We start from the raw sequence: 25,053 nt of genomic DNA, 5'->3' as shown, positions 1-25,053 counted from the left end.
CGCGATGAGTCACCGGGAAGAACAAGGTCAGTTATGGTTTGACCTTTGCTCTTTGTGAAAGGAAATAAAGGAATAGCTGGGTGACATGTAAATTAACCAGACAAAAAAAGACATTAAAAAGACATAAAAAGAAAGACGTAAACAAGCAGAGTGAGCAGGTTAAAGTCACGACTGTGGCAGAAGCCAAACCTGCTGCATCAATGACCAATGACGGACTTTCATGTAGAATAGGGCTCCCCCTTTTACACGAAATATATGTGTTTAAAAATCCGACTCGTTTGTGTGAATATTTAAGGTAGCATATTAAACTTTAAAAAAAAAAAAATAAAAAGTCAAACGGGGAAGAAGTCAAGTGATCGTTTCACCTCTAAAGGTGAAGCGAAGCCTCAAAATATCCGTTTACTTTAACCATCAGCGGTTATCACGCTGTTCATAAATTTACGGAGATGAAAACGAGCAGAAAAGACACATTTGCAGTCGTTGTGTGAAATAAGCGGCTTTGAAAAACGCGCACGAGCTGAGTTTGTGTCGTGCGCTCAGCGGCTCCCCGCAACAGCCCCGATCAGACCCGGATGCGTGATCAGTATTTACCATTAATAGCAGCAATTGCCTTCATTATTTCTCTAAAGGTCATCTGGACGTCGGGACTGGTGAAACCGCAGCCGCACCGCCCGGGACCTCCACACGCACGCCCACTCTTTAGTCTGTGGAAGGCAGGATGCCCCCCTCCCTCCCCGCCCCAAAATCAAAATAATAACCGGAATAACTTTTTAAAGTGTTGAAATTGTGGTGTGGTTTTCAGAGCGACGCGGCTCCGGTGGAGTAAACAGCTGACCCTGTGGACTCCCCCCCCCCCACCGGAGCCGAGCACGGCAGAAAACCGGCAGAGCTCCGCGACGGAGCCGAAAGCCTAAAAAACTAAAACAGCTCAACCCGCAGCTGTTAAACAGAATTGATCGGTCATCAAGTCGATGAATAATCGATTGTTTCTGTGGGACAAATGTCACGAATCGCTGTCAGGTCAGAGGCGCCTTCTTCCACCTTTCCTAACCTCGCTTTTTATATAAAATAGATTGGGGAGAAGCGCCATTTTCTCTCCAAACCATGCGCAATGAGACGCACAAGAAAGCCCGCTGGAGTGGTGCCATTAAAAAGCAAAGGGGGAGCGAGCGAGCGAGATTGGAGAGAGAGGGAGGAGGGAGGTTAAACACTATCGGGGAAAGAAAGCAGAGCTGGGAAAACGGTCATTAAAACGCAACAAATGACAAGCGGGAGCGGCAGCGCGGCGGGCAACGCAACACGGTAACCGCACCGACGGAGGCGCCGAGACCGGAAAAAGGACGGCGCAGACGCGAGGACGGAGGGAAAGAAGGCGACAGTTTGCATACCTGTGTCAAGCAGTAAGGGGAGTACATGGTTGTGTCTAGAGATGAAAGGTGGAGTTGCTGATAGTGAAGTTGGATGGAGGTTCGCTGTGGTGCCGCATTGCAAAGCCGCTGTGCCTCAGTCCAGACTGTAACCCCGCCTCACTCACAGTGAAAGCTCCGCACCAACTTTAGGGGAAAGTTTTTTTGCTGCTCTCTCTCTCTCTCTCTCCCTCCCTCCCTGCCTGCTTCCCTCCCTCCCTCTTTCTCTAAACGTCCTCTCTCCCTATAGTCGCCTCACTCGAACCGAACGGTGCGGGGTTTTTAACCAAAAATATCAGCTTCTTTCCCTTCAGCTGTTTCTTTTTACCAATCGGCGCTGCGCTGCCCCGAGAGGACGCACGCCGAGCGGCAATATCCCGACAACCCTGCAGGGGCTCACAGGGAGCGCGCATGTGGCACAGTTCAGTGACCTCCTTTTAGGTCACTATTCACAATAAAACCCGAATATGACTGCGGCGTTTGGACCAAGCCACCCGCGTCTGCTTCAGTCTTAACACATTATACATGACAACATGGACAAATAGCATAAGTTTGACTTAACAAAACCGAATAGAAAAACAAAACACACTCGACTATGACTCCCGAACTCCAATATTAAATGTAAAGGCAGCATGTTTCCTCACAAATGTACGTGTATATTTGTCCCAAACATCTTCTGCTGCCAGCCCACGTGTCAGTGAGAGCGAAGCAGAGGTCTGAAATCCACATGTGAGGTTCCTGCTGCAGCGTCCGCGCGGCTGGAAGGTGGCACGGCGCAAAGCTTTCAGCATGCAGTAAAGCAGTTCAAGTGTCTGAAGTGGAGGAGGGCCCCTGAAGTCTTAACTGGAGCATGTGTTCATGGAAATGGCAAGTGTGCAGCGGACAGGGTGTCTGATGCGGCGGAAACATCGCCGCTAAAAGTTATTAGCGTAGCAGTTGCTTTACAAGGTGCCACTGAGGGACATGAGGCCTAATCTGCTGGCAGGGGACAGTTAGAGCTGCACAGTTTGGCGAAGGGACGTTCCCCGTCTGACGGACAACCCACAACAGACCGCATGGCGACGGCAGTGTTCAAATCTTTATATTTAAATGCCCCTGTGCTCCTTGAAGACATTCGACTTGCAAAACAAGTAAAGTTGCTGCAGAAACTTTTACAGAAGGGTCATGCATTCTGCCCTGATACCCCTCAGATTCGCAAGTCATATTCTGCTGTCCTCTGTATGTATGTGCAGACAAAAGGTACCTGAACTTGGACAAAGCGGTCCAAACCAGTATCATTGTGAGTTGTATTGTACAAGAGCGATACACTCTGTTTCTAATCAGGCTCGGCTTTATCCTCACCCACTCCCTGCTCCTCAGCCTAATCAAACTCATATATGCAGGCAGAGTGCCCGCAATTATACATAAGCCTCGGCTTCGTGCGTGTGTGCGGAGCGAGTGTGTGTAAGCATTGTGAGAGTGTTTTCGAAAAGTGTGTGTGTGTGTGTGTGTGTTGTGGGTGTACGTGCAAGGGTGCGGTTTTGGGGGCTGAAGTCACCCCGGAGCTCCAATGCCAAGTTTTTCAGGGGATTGAAGCTGTGCAGCTTTATGAGACCTCAGCCTATGTTGGATAGTTAGACTCTCACCACAGGCACACAGGCATATAATGTACTGTATATATGTGCATGCACGCACACACACACACACACACACACTCACACACACACACACACACACACACACACGTCCCAGAACACAAATATCTTGTGGTCAAATATATTCTGGCACTGGAAGCTAGTAAAAGAAATGTGGAGGAAAATGAAGCACATTGAGGTATTGTCTATGCCTTTTCCAAACCACACCCCACCACAGCACCGGCCCGAACCCTGAAGCCTTTGTGTGTGCTTTCCCTCTTTGTCGCTCTGGTTTTCTTCTCCCCTGATTCTCCACACTTCTATTTGACGGTCACCTTTCCGTGTGTCACACACCACCTTTCCTCTGTCTTCTCAAGTCCTCATGACCGCACTTACTGGACATCTTGTCTCCTGAGTTGAGAGAGTGACTTTCTCTCTTCTAGACGACCTACGTACGCAAACTTCAGCGTAAAAACAAGTTTCACATCTGCGACTCGGATTTTCGTCCCAATCTCCCGCCTGTGTGCGTAGAAAAGCCCCTCAAGTGCGCACAGCTATAGCGGTTTGTGAGCTCACTATTAAAAAGCACACAAGAAAAACATATGGTACGACTAAAGTTAGCACAGTGTGGTCTCCTGTTGACACGCGGCCCTGCCCATACTCGCTGTTTACCATCGCCTGTGGCTAGGCCATTAAATATTGAAAATGATGTAGCGTAGCGATGCTGCCCTTAGCAAGCTGAACGTGTAAGACAGGTGGATGGGACGTACGGTACGTGAATGGAAAATGCATGTGACGGCTTATTATATGAATAGTGTCAATATTGTTTGAGTAAACTGTTTCGGATCGTTCCAGGGAGGGAGAATGCCAGTCAAATACATATGGCATGAGCGGTTGGGAAGATGTGGCTGGCTGGCTGTTATGGTGAGCAAGCGCGTCACACAGAAACACACGGACTACGTGGATCTGTTTGCCGGCTGCTTTTTATGTGTTGGCTGTGTGAAATTGCTGCATATATATCGACCGTGGGGCGTCGCAGCGACGCTGTTTGCGTTTAACGGCGAGAAAACGATTTCTGGGCCAATTTCGCTGTTTCTTCATTCACGCTGTTGAGTGGTCAAAGCATTTTAGACGTCTTTCATGAAAGATGCCGAATCAGAAAACGGGGGGACTTCCGATAAAGTCTTGTGACTAATAATTAAAAGAAAAGAAGGTTTAATTTCAGTTTCTTTCTGCTACAGTGCCGGCTTTGTTGTGCAAACAGGGCCCGGAAGGACAGCAGAGTTGACGCAGAGCAAACATGGCATTCAAGCAGCGCGCTGTTGCCACATGTCAGTCAGGTCGCGCTCCGGGTCCACATCGCCCGTGATGACGTGAGGGAGGGGTGAAGGTAGTGGAGGGGCAACCCTCAAAAATGTGTGTGCACCGGAAAGAGCCCGTGTTTCACAATAGAATAGCAATAATACGGTGCTAATCGTCGACTCGCTGAAGTATGAGCCTGTTAAAAAGGCTATCCTGCAGCACGTGTCAATTAGCCTATTGTGCGCTAATGGCCTCCTCTTGGCTGCAGTAAATCTGTCTTCTCCAATAAAAGGAGCAGATTATTTTAATGGAATGGGCTTGTTTGAGTGTCGGGGAAATCGATCTGTGGGTCATCATTGTCATGCATGTATGCTTGTGTGTGTGTGTGTGTGTATACCCTGTATGTCTCGGACACCAGGAAACACTCCGGCATCCCTGGGCCTCGAGAGGGGTCGTTGTTCACCAGATAGGTGTCAGTAGCCTGAAAGAGAGCAAAAACCCCGTTATTTAATTAATTATTTAATTACTCAAGTCATAGAAAAGCATCGCTGTCATTATTTAACCCCTCGTCCAATTTTTTGGCCACAAGACACCAGTAACTGCAGCGTTGGCTTGCTTTTCTGACCACGGGGCCAGTTTGTATATGTCAGTGTTTGACCGGGCCTTTTTTTTTTGTCGCTCTTTCCAAAATCAGGGGGAAAAAAATGATTACAGGTTAAAGATTTTATTGCCTGCCCCACAAGAGTTCACCTCAAATGCCCCTGTGCTCCTTGGTACCTCTCCTTCATCTCCTTCCTCCATGGGGAGCACGGGTCCATTAAGCTGCTATTGGACTATGAATCCCCCGTCCAGGCTGTCTGGAAGGACCAGTCGGCATCCATGCATACGTGGCTGAGTATGCATTCACGGAGATTCATTTGTATTCTAAGTCAAGCAGGCAGGCAGGCAGGGTTCTGGCAGGGCCCAGAGCTGTGAAATGGGCTCGACTTGCAGTTCTGCCATTGATTGGATCAACCTATCCCTCTCTACTTAGCCGAAGGGAGCCCAAATCCCACAGCCGCTGCGCCGTTCTGTGAAATCCTATTTCATTTCACAACTTTAACGGATAACAAAGCGTGTGCACGCACTTGTGCCAACCCGAGACCTCATATTTCATTAATTTAGCTGAGCCCGGGACCGCCAGGACGTCCACCTCGTGGGCTCAAACGCTGCAAAATATAACCACCTTTACGTATGCGGGATTGTTGTTTTCCCGCCATGCCCATGCGCAGTAACATGCATTCACACGGACACACACTAACGCACACGTGCATGTCATTTATGCAGACACACAGACACAAACCCCATAATAAGAGCCAGACATTGGCAGACCACACAGCCCTGAGTTGTGGTGAAAACAAAGGCTATTCATATCCTTCGCAATGAGAGGTCTGTACAGCTAACTCTCTTTCCCCCTCTCCCCCCGTTTCTCCCCTCGGCTTTTTATTACAGATAATCTGCACTTGCAACCCTTCCATTTTTCTGCAATTGCGCGATTTCTAATCATCTTTATTAGTCCATAAACATGTTTTCCTTTTTCTCTTTTTTTTCCCCAGTTCTTGTTTCTTTTTATAACCGACGCCTAAGGGCAACACACAGCGCCCATTGTTGAGCCTCAAGAAGAGGCCCGCTGATAAGCTCGCAAAGCATTCTGGGAACGGGGAAGCAGAGTTGCTCAGACGTTCACGCGGATGGAAAACAAAAGTGCAAAATCCCAAATTCGCCAGGACACATGTGATAATGAGATGGTGCGTCCGATTGGCTGGCCACGGGGACAGTGGCAGAGCTCCAGAGCACCTGTGTGGGGGCCCCGCACCAAACCGAGCCTGGCCGCGACCAGCGAGTGGACCCGTGTGCGTCAGGTGTGCTGGAGCATGTCTGATTGGCTGTCGTCAGCCAGAAACAGGGTCAGGTGCGCGCGAGGGTCTCTTGTGATTGGTTGAGCCCGGCCCAAAAAGGAAAAAATAAAAATAAATCTGCTGGTGTGAAAGAGCTGTTTTCATTGGCTGCTGCTGCCTGGTTCTGCTGGTGAACGGGTGTCTAAGAGGATGGCACTGTGACAACTGGTTCAACTGGGACCATGTGAGGAAATATTTGAGAGTATCTCGTTAACGCGTCGCCGCTCAAAGACATATTTTCTATATTACTCATCCTTTAACGTGGCCCGAGGAGCCCTCGTTAGGGTAAAAACCACGACAACGTGCTCTGATTTCATATTAACCAGCAAAGAAGAATTTAAAGGTCCGTTTTATGTCGTCAGCCAAAGACACAGGTGTTGGTGAACCTCAATTCCATTGTGCTGCAGAATAACATGAAGATAATGAATAGACTAAGCTCTGTACCTGCCGCTGGGGAGGCCAGAACATACTGTGGCTTTGTAGTAAACCCCCCAAAACTCCAGGCCCCCAAACGCTCTCTCCTGCAGCAGTGTATGAATTATATATCGTACTACACGTATAGATAGAACATATGTCTGGCCCATATGGCCAGCCCTGAGCAAGACCGTCTCAAAGCCCTCCTTAATTAACATTTTAGTGGGAAAATTTGGAGGCGGGAGATTGAGAAAGTGACCTATTTGGAGACCATGGTGGCTCGATGCAAATGTGTTAATTGAGGCAGATTTTGGTGCTTCACAAATATGCGGAGGATGTGATGGAGAATTTGCTTTTCTTCTTCTTCTTCTTTTAGGGTCAGTAGCTTCTCATCAAATGTAAAGGGAAAGAATCTCTTGTAATGTCTTTTCCTGCTGCATCCGCTGACAAGAGAATACACTTCTTTCATTTTTTTCACTTACACACACACTTTCCTTCTCACTCTCTATATCTCTCTCCTTCCTTCCTCATTCTCCCTCGCTCTCTCCCTTCCTCATTGCCTCTCTCTCTCTCTTAATCTCTCTTTCTCTATCAGCGTATATCCCAGCGTGTTGACGACCATATGGCCAAATTCTTTGGAGGTGAGAAGCCTACTTACCCGCCACGCGCACACACACACACACACACACACACACACGTGTGCATGCACCTCCACCTCCACAGAGATTTGTGTATAAAAGGCCCTGATGGTGGAATAACTTCTCAGGTGGCTCCATTTTAAAGCACATTAATGGCAACATATCAATGATCCTCCTCTCCATTCAACACCTCGAGACACACACACACACACACACACACACACACACACACACACACACACACACACACATGCGCATTCAGCACGACCCTCAACCAAAGCTACCTGTGCTGTCAGAACATGGCTTTCAGAGCCGCAATCATCATCACCACTGTGCCTGAAACGAGGCGCTGTCATCACAACTTGGAGGCTAAAAAAATAACGTGGGACAAAATGGGGGGGGGGGGGTCCAGCAGCCAACCTGCATGAGATGGCAGCAACTTCAAAGACAGCGAGCTGCACCGGCGATCTGTTCCACGGCGTGTGAGGAGTGTATGAAAGGCAGAAATGGCCGCCGTCTGAGCGCGTGCCAAAGCTACCTCAGGGAGAAATGTTAGAAAAATATGATTTTTTTTTCTCTTGTCTCGGGGGGGTTGAAAGGAAACAGAGGAGAATAAGACAGAAGCTGAAGAAACTTGGTGGCTGCTTTAAAACGAGGAGCGGTGGATGGCTGAGCAGACGATGGCTAATTATTTCCCTCCACTCGTGAGTCCTGAAGGTTTTCCTGGGTCAGAAGTACAGCCAAGCTGGAGTGCTGAAGATTGCATTAAGCTTAATTGTGCAGTCGTGTTTTACACAATAGTAAACTGTGGGATTTTGGAGGAGGCATGGGGCACATGGAGAGAGCTGTTTCTGCTAAGGAGGCTTTACAGCAGGAGGCAGAGTGTAATTCCAGATGATTCTAACTATCAAAAGTCTAATTTCAACCACATTTCTGCAGGAGTACGGCTGGAACCGGACCAACGGGCCAACTGAGGTGAAACTTAAGAAGTAAGTGATGTGAAACTGCAGCACCGGCAAATCACAGATAAAGACACACATCCTCTCATCAAAACAAGTTTGTGCTTGTGGCGACACACCCAAAGGATCGCTCAGCCTGGCACCTCACCTGTCAACCGCTCATCCCGCTCAACAGGCTCGACCAAGGTAGCGTCGTATCAACCACAAGCCTGAGCTTCCACCGGCACAAATTTCCCCTCACAAATCCTTATTCAAGACATTTTCTCTTTTCAAATAACAAACCCACACGGAGTGAAGGCCTCCTCGCAACGGATCTGTGCCTCTAACAATGAGGTTTGGGCTGCTACAGTTGCACCTTTGTGTCACACAAGGGCTGATCCATGGAGAGATTTTCTTGTGGTTATGCTTCTAATACAGCAGAGTTCACCACAAAGCCCAGGAAGCGTAGCGTTATATTACAACACACACACACGTGCGCGCGCGCACGCCTGCAGTGACTGTGACTCAATGAGGTAGCACGCTGATCTTCCCTTAGCCGCTCGCAGCTCAACTGAAACGAAGCTCTCAGAAATGATTTAATAACATGGTTCACAGCCACCTCCCTGCTTGGCAAAGGCAACACTTTCAGCTTTGATTTGTGCCGACAGTTTCTGCACCTGGAACTATTTTTTCCCCCTCCTTCAAGTAACTGTGAAATCTCAAACAATAACAACAATAGAAGCATTTTTTCAAGGACCATTTCCAGTCTGAAATGTGTAAACAGTTGATAGATATTTGTTGTGCAGACGAGGTGCAACCACTACCTCTATTATAACACTTAACACTGTTATAATAATGTTATAACCATATCAGGATGTGCAGATGAATATTTATACGAATCTGCTCTGGAGGTCTGATTGATAAAATTGAAAATTGCCCATCTCATCTGTATATATAGTAATATCTAATCATTTAAAAATGAAAAATGAATGTAATAACAGAGATGCTTCCCCTTTCATTCTGAACTGTGGACATCTCATGTTTGTTTGCAATTAAAAACAGATTTTAAAATTAAAAATTGACGTCCAAATTGTCTTCATTGGCCATTTAATCAGGAAGCAACTGAGAGCTGTTTTAATACACTGTAATGGTATGCTCAGCTGTGTTCAAAGAGGCTGAATTGCTGATAAAAACGTTCATATCGCGTCACATTATTTATCTTTACCCATAAAGATTTCATCATCCCTTTCCAGATTTTTTTTTCACAACGTAAAAAACTGAGCACATCAATTGTGTAAACTGAGAGTCATTGCTGCAGAATGGGGATTCTTTTGATGATTAATTCAGGAAATGATAATTCAGAAGCTCCATGCAGCACAACAGGGGGGTTTAGCGGCTAAATAAAAGGCTTCTGGAACCCGAGTTCTTTGCTTTCATTGTTTCATCGGTGTTAACGTGTCTCTTTAGCATTCTGAGCATTTGTTCTGGCGGCACAAAGACGCCCTGACCTCCTCACCTCTGCATCCCAAAATGTGTCCTCTAGTTCGCAAATGAACTGGACTTAAAACAGGGAAAGAGAGACAGAAAAGAGAGACAGAAAAGAGAGAGAGAAAAGAGAGAGAGGGGCTGTTTTAAAACCGATCACTCCAAAAATCTCATGCAGGTTTTTCTCTTATGGTTTTTTTTTCTTTGGTATTTTCTAAGGACGTGATCGCAGCGTCAGATTCAAGGTTTGGAAGGTTGCAAAATGGACTGAATTACAAAAGGCGCAAAGGAATTAGAGCGCTGCGCTAAACTGCGCTGCGCTGCGCGTGATATGTGAGCTGTTATTAGGGCAGACAGTCGGAATAAGTTTGGAACGACTTCTTAAGTTCCCCATGCAAACTCTCAGGGTAAGTACAGGTAATTATTCACGATTCCCTCTCTGTTCCTCTCTCTCTCTCTCTCTCTCTCTCACACACACACACACACACACACACACACACACACACACACACACACACACACACACGTGTTGAATCGTCATCTTTGGCCTCGGATTTAGCTCCTGACTGGCCAACAAGTGCAGAACTTACCTTCGCAAAAAGAGTTTGCGGGGGTCTGCGCAAGCGCAATGAAATGATGCAATTGTGGGTTTATTTTGGTCCTATAGACTTTATCCTATACAGACTCAACAGAGGGGTAGTATTGAGTTACACAGCACGTACCATTATAGCGCGGGGAGATCTGCCAAACTTCTCAATGCCCCATTTTCCTTTAAAAGTTCAGCTTCCAAAAAAAGTGAGAGAGGGAACGAGGGCAGAGGGAGGAAGACTTGGGCTCTTCGCTGTTGCCGGAAGCAAAAAAAAGGACCTTTAAACAAGTCGGCCTAAGGCCCAGATAGAAAAAAAGGCTCTTTTGAAAAACTGGGTCCACTCTGCAAAGAGGCAGCAGGAAAGCAGGACAGAGGCTCCGTCAGCCGCTACTTGGCTTCAGATGCGTCCATGTCCGGCCACGACGCGTCAGGGAGACGTCTGCGTTCCGAGATGCGTCTTTCAGCGAGCGACCGTGTCCAGCGGAGACGCGCACCAACTCCCCAAAATAATATGGATAGGTAATATATGTCTGACGGAAGATTGTGATGCAAAGTAAGTTTGCTTTTTATTCTTTTATTTTCTTTCTGCAATTGCTGCAGCCGGAAAGCTTCTGTCTCCAAAACGAGTCCAAAGGCGCCTGTCTTCTCTCCGCCGGGCGTCCGATCTGTTTTACGCTCGTATCTCTCTCCCTCTCTCACTCGCTCTCTCTCTCCCTCTTGCTCTCCTCTCTTGTTCGTAACACACACAGACACGCGCGCGCACACACGCGGTATTATACACACGTAAACGGGAGGACACCCCTGGTCCTTCGCCGCCTCCTCCTCCTCCTCAGAGATGACGAGATGAAAGAACAGCTTGCGTCGATTGCGTCTTCAAATCGCTCCAGACTCGCCGGCCGGCAGAATGCCTCCACAGCGACGCCGCGCCGCGCCGCCGCCGCGCCGGGTCTCCGAGTGCCGTGGTGCGAGCTCCCCGTGCGCGACGCCACCCTCCGCTGCTCTGCCCCAGAAATAAAACCGACCACCAAATATCCGGCTCACCTCAGCAGCGTGCGGGCTGTTTACAGAGAAAAATAATCGGGGAAATAGGGCAGTTATTTACTGTGTGTGTGAGTGTGTGTGTGTGTGTGTGTAGGGGGGGGGGGGGGTTCAGCCGGCAGCTGAATTATTGGGTGAATTATTAATAAAGCGAGCGGTGCGCAGTCTGTCACGGCGAGAGCCGGGCAGCCAGGGGAGCAGCTGGGGCTTTAGGAGAATTAGAGGGACCAGGGGCTAAATCGCGAGCGGCGAGGATTATAGGGCTGCTCTGGCTCCCTACCTACCGCCTACATGTGGCTGAGCTCTCCGTATGGCGCTGCGTGTGCGCGCTGCCCGAACCGCGCCTGAACCGACTCCAATAAACCGCAGAGCTAAAGAATCTGTACCCAGAAGGTTCGTGCAGGTGAGAAATGTAAAGGAGACGTGACCAAGAATGACAAGTGCGTGTGTGTTGCTTCAACTCCCCCCCCCCCCCCCCCCACACACACACCTGTGATCGCGCTATCTCTGAAGCAGGTTTGCTGTTGATGAGGCTGAGAAGCGCGGGAGTCGTAAAACAGCGTGGAAGATGGTTGGAAATGCTGTAATTCCATAAGGAAAGCGGCTGAAAGGTGTCAAGGCGTTTGTTTTAGGTCCTCTGCGCAATTTTAAGGTCCGAACTGGGATGTTTTGCGCCTGTGATGGAATGAGGAGCCGATGGTGGAGCAGCGGGAGCTGCAGGTGCGCCAAGGTGCCCAGGAAGGTTCAAGGCACCAAACGTATCTCAGCAAAGTTAGAAACCCGCTATATGACGAAAACAGTAGTATTTGAATCTAGGTTATGAATAATAACGGTAGCTGTTGTTTTATTTGAGATTCTCCAGTGGAAAGTGATCCGTCCATCCTTTTCTTTGCGCGTCGTTATTCGTCATTTTAAAATCGCAGACATCTAATGACATTCCTCCAACATGACGCCTTATCAATAATTAAATGTTGACCTCTCAACACATTTGGCCACATCAATTATTCATCCTCAAATGAATTTGTTATTTAAGTTTTTGTTTCAGCCTCATTTGGATCCGTCACATTAACACGCAGTCTTGTGTTTGCTTTGGTGTGAGACTTCTGGCTTCTTCTGTGTTTCAGGTCTGAACTGGAGCCTGAGAAGGCCTCTGCTGCTGACCCTGAGCCCTAGAAAAAGACTAAAATACCAACTCAACATAGAAAAGGAATTCCATTTTTACAGGTTTTAATCGCCTTCAAATATTTATTAAAATAATAATTTAAAAGAAAAAAAAAATCCAATGACCTCCTGAAACGTGTTTAGGCCCAGTGTGTGAACTCATTTCATTTTTGATAAGGTCTCACTAATTTTTGGGGAATTTACAATATTCATTTTCCTAAATGATCCACTAATTATGAAGCTCGTAGCGCCGTTACGCATCCAGTAAAAAGTCCAGCTCACTTGGCTGGTTAGGAAAATGTAAACGTATCAGTATGTAGTAATAATAATAATAATAATAATAATAATAATAACAACAACAACAACAACAACAATAATAACAATAACAACCATAATAATAATAATAATAATAACAACAATAATAATAATAATAATAATAATTTCCGTTGTTTTAACTGCAGACCTTTTCAACAGTTGCTGCTTCGATCGACCCATATATCAGGTTAAACCAGGTTAAACCACAATAATCCCAATTTATCCATTAAAAACGGAGTGAGACAGAGAGAAATTTGGGGAATAAATCAAATTAACCTCACGCAAACATGCATTTAAATGCGGGTCGTAAAGGGGAGAAAAGAGACATTTTGTCTGTCTCAAATGACGAATTGGAAAACTTTAAAGCTATTTCATGTAAAACACTTTTGTGGGGGTTTATTTTAAATCCTTTACATATTTTAAAAAAACGGATCGAGTGAGTGTAAAACAAAGAGATTAAAAAATGCTAAAAATAAATAAAACAAATAAACTAATTTATTGTTAAACAAACGATCAGAAAAAAGTGGCTTTTTTATTCAACATATTTTTATTAAATATAATCTGCTACCAGGCAAAGTAAAATATCAAATTTATTTGCATCATGCAAATTAAAAGTCTGTACACTGAATCATTAATGCTGCCGCATTTGTCTCTAAATGTGGTGTCAATAATAATTAATATAACCCTCATTTCTAATGCACCATATGCTTGACCTAATTTCATCATCTAAAATCTTTTAAAACTTCTCAGACACTTTAGCTCTGAAGAATGAATTTACGTTTGTTCAAAAATCACCTCGGCTCATTAAGTTTGACAAATTTAAATGTTTATTGCAAAAACATGAACACTGTAGTAGTTTTTAAAACCAATTAATTGTGTTGGAAATTTGCTTGTGGAGCATGTTTACAGCTGCACTTTGTTGGAATGAAAGCTTTGAACGGTGGATCTCACCGCAGCCCCTTAAACAAGCCATTAGCCGACCACATTGGCTCTGATGCCACGCTGCTTTAAGACCCTGCATTATGTGGGCAATAAGTTCCCTAAAATCTTACTGCGAGAAGAGATGTGGATTTTTTTTATTTCCCTAAATGCTCCTTTGCAAACCACAAAACAAATCAGGTTGAAACGCTCTCCCCAAATTACAGGTTTTCAAGCGTTGGCTGGAAGAGGCCTTTGACAACAAACCGTGATTGACTGGTTGGAAGCAGAGGAGAGCCAGCGAAGGGCTGAATGTTCCCCAGACGGGCTTCAATCTGGTCATCTTTTGATGTGCAGAGGTGAAAAAGCAGAGGCAGAGCTTTGTTCAACAGGTACTTTATTTAAAATACCATTAAAACCTGTTTCTGTCTGCAGGGTGAGAACACAATCGGGGCTGAGGCTGAACCGAAGGCCTGGAAATGCTTTCAAAAATATATAAGGTTGAATAATAAACCCAAAAAATAACCCCCCCCCCCCCAGCAGCCCTTGTTGACATATTTGTGTCGATCATAGAGATGCTCACCGGCCTGATTTCTTCTCGTGAAGAAAAGAAATCAACGCCAAATCTTCTGGCCGCGCAGCCTGATTCGATGTATTTGATCTCCCGTGCTCGCGTTTAAAATTACCAGGCCCGCCACCATCGCAAAAACACATCCATCATGCAGACGGGAGAAATAAAGAGGATCAAATTCACTCCTGCAGAATTCGGTGGAATTATTAGTTCCAACTGATAAGACGAAGGTCTCATTAGTCTCAACGCCTGCAGCGAGGAACTGACACACAAACTGAAATGGGGGGGCCTGCAGCCCGTTTGAGGATGCTTCTGGCCTCAACCCGACGGAGGTTATGCAGACACATTACACCCCCCCCCCCCCTTATATAACAGCCTTATACAAAACACACTCCACATATGAAGCTTGTGTGAACTTATTTCCCCCACTTTTATGTGCCTGTGTGTGTCTTGCTCAGAGAAATGGCCCGGAGAACTCTGCATGTTCATGCAAGAAATGCAGCCGGCGGTTGGAAGGGGAAAGAGTATAAAACAAGGCTCTTTTTGTTTGCAGCAGCTGAGATTTTATCCCCGCGTTGCCGAGCGTTGTCTAGCATTACAAATCTCAGCCCGGTCCTGGACGGACACAGAGGGGCTGTCCTGGCCCCGCTCGCACTGTCCACGTCCCTTTTTTTTACGCTCCACTGTGCAAATAAACCAGAATGAGACAGCAGCCGAGGGGGGGGGGGGGGGGGGGGGCGGGAAAGAAAAGAGGGGTAACATGGAGGCAGGTGGGAGAAAAGGAGAAGGTGGTGAAGAAAGGAAGGGAGGAAATGGATGGCTGCAAACGGGAGTGATTCTCTGTGCGTTTATGCTCGACAGAAAGAAAGAGGGGGGAGAAAAGAGTGGCTCGCCGGCCATGGCGGGGAGAGGAATGCCCGGCCCTGGCACAGGAGAAAGAGATGGAGGGTGGAGTATGCTCACATCGCTGCTGCCAACCCAGCACATTCCCACTACAGAGTCATGGAGACTTTTTAACCTACAGATTCTAAAGCTGTAAGAGAGTTTCCCCACTGCTTTACACAAAAATGCCGCTCTGATATTGGATAATGTTGCTAAAAAAACCTGCTGCTCAGGCCAATACAGGCATGAAAAACACCTTCTTTTCTTCCGACTGGCAGCTTTTATAGAGCGGGAGTTAAACGAGGCTTAACACAAAGAGCTCTCCTGCAATGGAAGGCTGATATAGAGGGTTTTTCATCCCAAAATGGTTGATTTAGGACAGGGAAATTGATCTTTACAGACCATAAATGCAGCCTCTCTTGTGATTTAACTGTGAATAACTCAAAGGAAACCCTGATGCCATCTCCAATGTGTCCGATTGATTACTTCCATTAGTCACGGGTTTATTTCGAGACCCAAGCAGGGTGAGGTGGCACGGCCACGTCCTGGTTAGCACTGTTTCCTCACAGGAAAAGGGTCACGGGTTCAATCCCCGGTTACAACTGGCCATTCTGTGTGGCGTTAGTATGCTCCCTCCGTGTCTGTGTGGGTTTTGTCCGGGGGGCTCCGGTTTCCCCACCATCAAAAAAAGCATTCGGGTCAGGTTGATCCGCAGGAGCGTTGTGGCTGAAGCTAACCCTAACCCGGACTAACCCGGACTAACCCGGACTAACCCTCCGTCTGGCCACAACATTTCTAAAAACACGTTCTATCAGAGAATGTGAGAATTTACAATCTTTAAGATCAATGAAAGTGCTCATCTGTTGATTTATTTCCGATTAGATCGGAAACTGTTCATTTCAAAATGTCTGATGATGATGATGATGATGATGATGATGATGATGATGATGATGGTGGTGGTGGTGGTGGTCATATTATTGATGTGCACATGGGTTCATCAGTGCTGAAGAAGCTTACACGCAGGTATTCCTTCTATTTTTCCTTCTACTTCTTACTCTATATTTGTATTTGTGTGTAATTTATTAAATGCGTGTCCACATTTTGTCCCTGACACGGGGAGGGGTGGGGGTGGGGGGTGACGCCGTCTCCTGAGGAGGTCTGAGCAGCAGCACACTTGGGCCATCGGAGCATCTCCACCCTCTCCAGCAGACCACCGTGACTCAGGCACCGGGTGCATTTGTCTTGGGCCGGGCAGGTCAGCGGCAGGCGCTGCGTAAAAACTAGCTTGTGAGGAAAAGGGTGGTTGATTGGAGTGTGTGTGTGTATGTGTGTGTGTGTGTGTGTGTGTGTGTGTGTGTGTGTGTGTGTGTGTGTGTGCACGCTCCCCCAGGAGAAGAGAGGACTCCTAATCTGTTTTCCTGGCTCTCCTTTAAAGGGAGAGCAAGACACACCAGAGGATGTCTCTGATCTGCTGCCCCATCCATCCCTCACTTTTCCTCGCTCTCTTTCACTCTCTCGCTCCTCCATCCATCCTTTACTCGCCGCCATCATCTGTCTCTCGTTCCCTCTGCTTTTAGCCCTCGTTTTCCCGGCCCCCCGTCCCTATGCTCTCTCATCTGTTGTGTTGGCCCGCTCTGGTCTTTGTATGGCAACGGCTCCCATCTCCAGATACTGCCTAAGAGCTCTGATTCCACTTAATCACTCAGTTTTTTATTAGTTTTCCCTCACAGGGTATTTTGTGTTCTGAATTGCATTTATCTATTATGCTGTTTCAGATTTATTGCTTTAGGAGGCAGACTGTGTGGCACACTACCCACCAATGCCGTACACGACGCCGTGATCTCTCTACGTCTGCCCCTCTTTATGCCTGTCTGCTTTCATCCCTTCAAAATTAAAAGAACAAATACACACGGACGGCGCCGTGCCACCAACTCAAAACTCCTCTCGTACTTTTTGTATACTTTTTTTATTAGTTTTTCCCTTTTTGGGCGACTCCAGCTCTGGGCTCCATTTATTCAGCGTGCAGTACCGACCACAGGGGACGAGTTGGTGGCATCAATTTCTCGGATGGTGCTCCGCACTCGGATCCATCTGTCCTGGCATCTTTTGCGCCTCGACGCTTTACTTTTCCAAATTCAAAATAAAAATGAAAGTCACAGGTATGGCTTTCCCGGCGAGCACAGATGTCGGTCTTTGAAAGAATTTTGGGTAATTAGCTGAATATTTGGAGCGGCTTAGCTGTGATTGTGGCACCTTTAAAACACATTGTGTTCTAAAAAGGCACAAATGTACAGTTAATTATTGATTATTTTGTGATGTTCTCTTCTGATTCAGACAAACACAAATCAACGGGGTCATTTTGTTGCCATGGCGTTGGGCTATTTATTTCCGCCGGGATCGCGTTTTCAAAATATTTTGCCCTGAAATGGCGGCACAGCATCCAAAACCTCCATTTTGTTCTGCCGCTGATCAAGTTTGGATCCTGCACCTGACTTGTTGGACCAGACTCTGCATCTGAAACTACCCCTCTGGGCATGGAGAGGGTAGTTACTCTGTTACCATGCGCCCCTCTCCTGGTCATTGGTGACCAAGAATGTCGTTAACCCGCTGCACCAATGGAAACGCGCCCACTGACTGACGCCTGGCTTCCAGGGGGTTCTGGTGACGGGGGGAGAGAAACATGGGCGCTGGCCATCACCTCAAACGAATCCAGAACTGAACGAGGGTAAAAGCGAAATGGGGGAAAAAACACAACGGGGTGTGAAACTTGAAGTGTGTGATTTTAAAAAAAAGCCACAATGAGCACATGTACAGCGCAAGCAAAGCTCATTAGAAGTAGCAGAAAAAGGAAAATAATATTAATATTCATGATCCCGTCCCTCCTTTCCAAATTCAGCACCCACCCTTCGTCCCTCTCAACCCAAATCCTCCCTCCTCCTCACTTCCTCTCCCCTCCATCGGGTGGCAACACTTGGTAGGGCACATGGTGAGACAGCTGTTGCAGGGCAACATGGGCATCTGTGGTGCTACACAGAGGAAAGGAGGGGACAACAGGCGATGTCGGGGTGTTTGTGTGGGGGTGCAGATGGCATCGAGGGAGGGTGATAGTCATTTTTAGATCCTATATATGTGTCTTCTTCTTCTTCTTCTTAAGCAATTGTAATCAGAAAGGTACGTCTCGGTGTCACTCCGATCTTTTAAGTTTGGTTGCTGTGGCAACGGGCCACCCTCCTCAAAAATGAAGCCAAAGGTCAAGATTTTTTTCGTCGTAAATTTAAAAAAAATTTAGTCATATAATGAGTCAAATAATTAAGTATATGGATTATCTGACACATGCACATGCACCCACACGCAGACGCAAGCACACACGCACACATGCGCGCGCGCACACACACACACACACACACATGTTTCTGCACCTTCCTCTTCAGGGGTACGAACATTTTCCCAGGGTCATTATAATTTAGCACCCCCCCCCCCATACCCCTCCTTGCTTTCCCTTCATATACACTGAATGTACACCTCCCCCCCACCCATCTACCCCCCCCGATACCTCCCCTGCCTTCATCCCAGCACCTACTACACACCCTTGCCAAGTTTTTCTCCCCCCAAAGTGCCAGCGTAGCCCCACCTCGCAGTGCCAAAATGGGCAGCCTCTGTCTTGGTGATGCCTGGGCCTTCTGGTGCCCCAGATAGTGTGTGTGTGTGTGTGTGTGTGTGTGTGTGTGTGTGTGTGTGTGTGTGTGTGTGTGTGTGTGTGTGCCTGGCCTGGCTCTGTGTGGACATGTCCAGCCCTTTAAACTCTGTTGAAGCTCCAGATGCTGGGAGAGACAGGGATTAACACAACCGTTTGTATGCAGACATGTACACACAAGCAGACACACAAAAATACTCCCTCAGCTCATGTACCGTCACATACAGTACGTATCTTTACATGTTATTACCAAAGCCTGAGTAAATCGTATGCAGGGGGAAAAAATTGATAACAAAGACTAGAAAATGACTGAAAAATAACCCATTTGTACCTCTGTTCGCTCCCCTCGGCCACGAGACGAAGGAAACCCTGGCACACACAGAAATATATGAGATGGGACACAAAGGTATCAGAGATGCTGTGATGAGCCACTGGTCCCTGGCAGGACTCTGAGCTGATGTTCTCACGCCAATGCAGCACCTCAGGAAGTGGATCTCGATTAGACAGTGAGAGAAAAGGGCCTCAGAGTTGCCACACACACACACACACACACACACACACGCACGCACACACACACACACACACACACACACACACACACACGCACACACACACGCCTCAATGCCTGAGCGCTAGCACTTTAGCGCTGTGCCACTATCCCGAGGGTACGGATGCACGCAGGCACAGATATGGAAGGTCACCCGAAAATATCAGCCACAGTGTCCAGCTACTGTTTCTTTAGTGGGGTGCCACTGCCCCCGGGGTGTGCTGACACACAGATGCACGCACACCAACACAAGCCCGCACACACAGTCGACGCTGCCATTGAACAACACTGAGATTCTGAAAAACGTGATGTAAGTGGAATTTTTTGTTCCATCCAGACTGTCCAATGTGCTACACCCTGCAAGTGCGGGTCCAAGAGTGCGAGACTGGGGGAATGTTTTCTTCCATTTTTCAGCTTCCGTTTCTCCAACTGTATCTGACTGAGCTGTAGTTACGGTGCCAGCTATGGAGTGTTTGCCATAGCGGGGAGCTGCCTTGGCACCGTGCCATAATTTAGGGGAATTAAAAAGCACTAGACAGGCCCCTTTGTGGCACCGTGCGTCCGCTTTAATCTCCCCACGCCTCAGCGGGCACCCACAGCACCAGGAGTGGGCACCGTGCCCACACGACCCTGGGCAATATAGAAATCGCCACCAAAAGGGAAAAAAAAAGCCCAAGAGCTTGGTTCTGCCCTTAGTACACACTATATACATGCGCAACGCAAAGCAGTTGCACACATAAACCCTCGTGTGGAGAGAAAAAAGGACCATAATTGAAAGCCCAACACACGTGGACATAATTACAGCGCTGGAATACACACATGCAGTAACACACTGAGTAGTTTCAGGGATCGGGGCACGAAATTAGATATTCTCTGTTCCTCATTTGCATTTCAAACCACACACATGTGCACACACACACACACGCACAAAGTTAGTGTGTGTAGGTGTGTGTAGGTGAGTGCCGTGCTTGTCATGAGGTCATCCATCAGGCCTAATGAAACTGGCAGACCCTGACATGGTCTCAGTGAGCAGCACCTCTGGCGCCACAGGCTAACTCGAGTAGAAATGGCCTGATTTAATTACGCAGCGAGGGAACGTGCACTCCTGCACATGCAAGCGCACAACAGCGCGTGATGAGAGCGCCGCTACAAAGGTGCGACCTTCTAAAAGCTGGTGAAAGTGTGGTGAGGAGCTAAAGTGGCCGTTGACAGGTTTTGATTTGAGCTCTGCACAATTGTGGTGATAATCAGTGAATTTGGGCTTTTGGTTTCGACAGGAAAAATGTGCTGAAGGCGCCGTGACCCAGCTCGCCGTGCCCACTCTGTGCAGATTCACAATGTTCCCTTCTCTAAAACAAAGGCCCACTTTGGTTCTGGAACAGGACACACTCTCATCCTTCTCTCTCTCTCTCTCTCTGTCTTTTCCTTTCTATTTGTCGCCCTACTGGTTTCACTTAATAAGCCTCAAAGGTTTCTGGGCAACGGGCTTTCGGGAAAAAAAAAAGTTACCATGGCATTTTTTTGGCACACAGCATCTCCCCTCCAGCTCAGGATATGGGGTTTCCATGACCACCACGGGCACCTTATAAAGCATATAGTTGTGTATGTGGGGGCGCGTGCACATGTGTGCCAGCGTGAGCACGATGGGCATGTTGTGCCAACCTCAGCTAAATGCTCAGACACTAGCGGGAGACGTGACAAAGTCATGGAGTTCAACATTTCCCGCCAATTCCAGCACACTTGGAGTCCAGAACACTTAAAGTCAGTCGGCCGTTGTCACACCTCTGATGCGTACGTTCAGTAAACAGATAGCATGTTTTGGCCTATAATGCCTTTTTTTTCTTCCTTTTTTTTGTGGCAATCAGCATACACATAATATCTGCAAGTAGAGTCCTTGTTTATTTTAGATAAACTCACCCCCGAGAGTCTTAAATCCAAGAGCTAACTTTAAACTTGGCTCCAGATTTCCACGGATGGTTAATGTTTTCTTTGTGGAAATCTTCCTTTGTTCCTGTTGAAGTTTGTGTTCGAGACAGCGCGGATATTTACCATCCCATTCAAAGTAATTAACGCTGAGTGAAGACTTACATCAAATCCCCAACTGGCGGCGCACACAAATAGCAGTAATGATGGAAGGTCACGACCACAGCAGTGGTGTTAATCATAAGCTGTGTGCACGCGACCGACGTAATTATTGTTCATTTCACCTCAAACCTGTGTTTCCCTAAAGTGAAAACATTGTTTTCGTGGTTTGGCTTTCACAAGTTTCTTTTCCACAGAAAATCGCGGGCCCGTTGTGCGCTATGAAAAACAAAAAAAAGTTGTGCCTGTGAATCACAAAAAGAAGCTTTAAAATGCTGCGTGTTTACTTCTTTGTTTCTCTTGAAACAAGCGAATAAACCAGAATGATTATTGTGCGTGTCGTTTCTCCCCGACCTCGACCTATTCACGCCTGCGGACGTGGCTTATAGTGGCCTCTAGTGGCGCAGACGCGACATTACTCTTGTCATTCTTTTGCAACACAATCTTTGGACTCGGTGGTTTTTCGACCATGCTACACTGGCCTTATGTAAAGTAAAGCAAGATTAAGATAATCATTATGAGAGGGACAGCCTGGAAGCACCTCGTGGCCATTTCCTGTGCGCACTGCATTATGGGATGCAGGTGTGTACAAATAACAATTAACAGCGTTAAACTCTCGTTTGTATTTTGCTCTTCATATAAAGTGCTTTTCCCAAAACATGATTTTTTTTAGTTGATTCTGAATGAAGCGCTGGCCATCCCATCATAAACTGCAGAATTTCAGACATTAAGTTCTCACATAATTTTGTAAATATTTGTAATATCAGTTGAGGCATTGATGAATCTTTAGTTTGTGTCTGTGTAACACCGCCAGCACCTAAATCTCTTATTAAATGAATTCTCTGGGCACAAGATTAAACAGCCATGTGAAATGAGCCACTGCCTTTCTTAAAATTCTGCTTAGCAAACACTTTATTGAAGTGAACATTGTCTTCCTCCTTTCATCGCTTCGCTGAGTTTACTGCAGGATTATTCAGGATTTCGGACCATCGAGTTCCTGAAGAGCAAAGAAGAGGCTGATTTACATAAACAGGTTGGCGGGAAAAGGTTCGGATTTAAATTTCTTAACCTGGAAATTCTGATGACAGCTGGAGCAGAAATAATTAAATAAATAAATAAATAAATAAATAAAGAAAGAAAGAAAGAAAGAAAGAAAGAAAGAAAGAAAGAAAGAAAGAAAGAAAGAAAGAAAGAAAGAAGTTTGTCTGATTAACTAGTGGGAGGCTACAATTAAAAAGGCTGTTTTTCTGTTGATCTGTTTTCACTCGCCTGAAGAACTTTACAACCGAGGAGCCAAGACCAAAGGAAAAAAAACACAAACCTCTCTGTCTCTCCCTCGACAGCCAAAGCGAACTTATTATGTTACCGATGGCAGAATTCCCAGTGTGGCATTAGGACTTTGAGCTCCGATAACGCTCCTGAATCCCAGCACGGCTCTGCTTTTACTGGTGGTGGTCACACACTGCTTTCTGTCTCGCCCTGGGCCAGAGCAGCCAGGGAATTAGTCATTAATAGGGGGGAGAAACTTCAGGCGGCTACTGTTCCCCATGATGATGAAGAAAGAGTAGAATTGTACAATCACCACTGCGGTGTGTGTGTGTGTGTGTGTGTGTGTGTGTGTGTGTGTGGTGGAGGGTGGGGGGGCAGCAAATGGAAATCCTGTGGAGATATTTTGCTCCTTTGTTCTGGGCTGTGTGTTCACCTGTCTCCGCCACGTCCCAGTGACTCAGGCAACGTGGGGAAGGCTAATTTTTGGCGGATGCTCACTAATCGAATGAGCGCTGCGAGGAACATAAACAGATTGCCGAGCCTCCCGTTCTACCATCAGAGACGCAGCTACCAGCCATTTCAGCACTTATGGGCCCTTTTCCTTGAAAGTGGAGCTAAAAATCCGATTTTATCCCCATTATTTCTCCGGCCCGATCCCATCGGCCTGCTACGTCTTGGGCAGATTACGACTTGGCATGATGGAAAGCGCGGTTGCTGCCGAGTGTGGGAGAAAGCGAGTGGGAGCATGTGCGACCATATATGTGTGTGTGTGTGTGTGTGTGTGATAGAGAAAATGGCATAATAACAAGCTGAGTTAATAAAGGGAAACAATTAGGACATAAAAGAATGACATGGCCCACAGACTTTAATACTCCTGCGTCTTAATGAAATCCCTTTGACTATATCTGTTTCACACACACTCACACACACATATCAGCGTGTACACACTCATTATGGCCCTCTCAATGCTTCCCTCCGGCGCTCCTGACAGGTGTGGCTCCCACACGCAGGCACACAGATAATCGCTCGCAAACACACACTCTCAGTCACACACACAAACCAGGCCCTACAGGGCATTTTTCCCTATCCTGGGACTGCACAATGGGCACTTTGTACACACTCCCGATCCCCCTCTCACCCTACCCCCAAACTCTTCACCCCAGCCCTTACCATCAACCCCCCACTGGCTTCCAGCACATCCCTCTCTAAATGGGAGATTATGCAAATGGGCTCCCACCACCGCGGCACCCCTCATATAAGTGATGTGCATTCAGTCAAATCTATAGTCTGTGTCTGGGAGCATGTATGGGAGTCAGCACATGAATGTTCCAATTCACCCAGAGACGGATACGGCCTAAATAAACAGTCCACGTCCCAGGTGTCCATCTGTAGTGGATTACTTCCTGCCAGTCACAAGCTGCAGAATTTCAGTGCTCATTTGTCGTCATTTTAGCCTCTTTTTCGTAAAAATTCTCTGCGACTGAAAGAATGCAAATCTCTTCTATAAACAAGTGCTTAAAGAGCTAAAATAGTAACTGCGCAGACACTGAACCTAGTAACTCATGTGGTTGCTGGTGATTGACAAGAAAATAAAGAAAGACAATTGTGAGGTGACTAAATCAGGTTAAAATGTATATTTCAATGCATGTGTGCAGGGTGAAGGTCAGGTCAGGCTCAAGGTCATGTACCACAGTTAAGTCAGAGTGCCTCAAAATGGGAATATGCTCATTCCTGGGTGTAGGAGAACCTGGGATGGTCAAAGGTGGCCCGTGTCCTGCAGGTGGAGCGTGCTAGCGCGTGTTACTGCGCTCTAAACTAGACTCCTCACTCCCATAGGGTGCCATATTAGACGATGTACACAAACACACACCACGGGCTTGTTACACGCCACACTTGGGTTCGGGGTCAGGCTGGGACACAGGTTACCACAGGGTTAAAGCCTTGTGCACATGAGAAAAACAGCAGAAACAGATTTAAGAGAGAGACGGATGCCAAGAGTGCCATCTGCTAAAGTTACCCCCCCTTCCCAGTTTCCTCTCTCCCATCCCTCCTCCGTTTTTGTTTCTGTGCACATTCCCCCATTTTCCCTCTCACGCCACAGCCACATGGACATATATGATATTTCACAGCCACATATGACCATTCCTGATATGTTTTCCAGGCTGCTGGGGCGCTGATAGGGAACTATGGTATGGATGTGGGGACGAGCGCGGGGGTGAAGGAGGGAGCCGAGTCCAAATCTGGCAACCGTCTC

The 25,053-nt window shown here is 47.0% G+C and overlaps 1 protein-coding gene and 2 long non-coding RNA genes across 13 annotated transcripts in view; 1 reads left to right on the top strand and 2 right to left on the bottom strand.

The window, feature by feature from the left end:
• Positions 1-10,588, bottom strand: part of nfixa (nuclear factor I/Xa) — a 76,910-nt gene extending 66,322 nt beyond the window's left edge. For 8 of the 9 annotated variants that reach the window (XM_029851226.1, XM_029851233.1, XM_029851232.1 and 5 more), the window contains exons 1-2: positions 10,456-10,588; positions 4,719-4,802 (exon numbers count right to left, since the gene is read on the bottom strand). In XM_029851226.1, the coding sequence (XP_029707086.1) occupies positions 4,719-4,802; positions 10,456-10,458 (87 nt within the window). In that variant the 5' untranslated portion in view covers positions 10,459-10,588. Of the gene's footprint in view, positions 1-1,388; positions 1,558-4,718; positions 4,803-10,455 lie in introns of those variants that run through there. The other variant, XM_029851228.1, reaches the window with a different exon arrangement.
• A 150-nt stretch (positions 10,589-10,738) lies between these two features.
• LOC105417722 (uncharacterized) lies at positions 10,739-18,191 on the top strand. Of its 3 annotated transcripts, XR_003891663.1 has the most exons (5): positions 10,739-10,875; positions 12,485-12,584; positions 13,982-14,146; positions 15,187-16,462; positions 16,598-18,191. It is a non-coding gene; the product is annotated as an uncharacterized lncRNA (long non-coding RNA). The 3 variants fall into 3 exon arrangements; XR_003891662.1 differs by having other exon boundaries at positions 15,187-18,190; XR_965253.2 differs by lacking the exons at positions 15,187-16,462; positions 16,598-18,191 and adding an exon at positions 14,190-14,290 and having other exon boundaries at positions 13,982-14,113.
• Positions 18,192-22,418: 4,227 nt separating this feature from the next.
• On the bottom strand, positions 22,419-23,043 carry LOC115253341 (uncharacterized). Its single transcript, XR_003891665.1, has 2 exons — positions 22,852-23,043; positions 22,419-22,527 (listed from the first exon to the last, which is right to left on the bottom strand). It is a non-coding gene; the product is annotated as an uncharacterized lncRNA (long non-coding RNA).
• Positions 23,044-25,053: the final 2,010 nt, after the last annotated feature.

The sequence above is a fragment of the Takifugu rubripes genome, chromosome 17 (assembly GCF_901000725.2).
Source record: "Takifugu rubripes chromosome 17, fTakRub1.2, whole genome shotgun sequence".
Taxonomy (NCBI): Eukaryota; Metazoa; Chordata; class Actinopteri; order Tetraodontiformes; family Tetraodontidae; genus Takifugu; species Takifugu rubripes.
The sequence above is the reverse complement of the archived record's forward strand: the minus strand, read 5'-3'. Positions and strand labels throughout refer to the sequence as shown.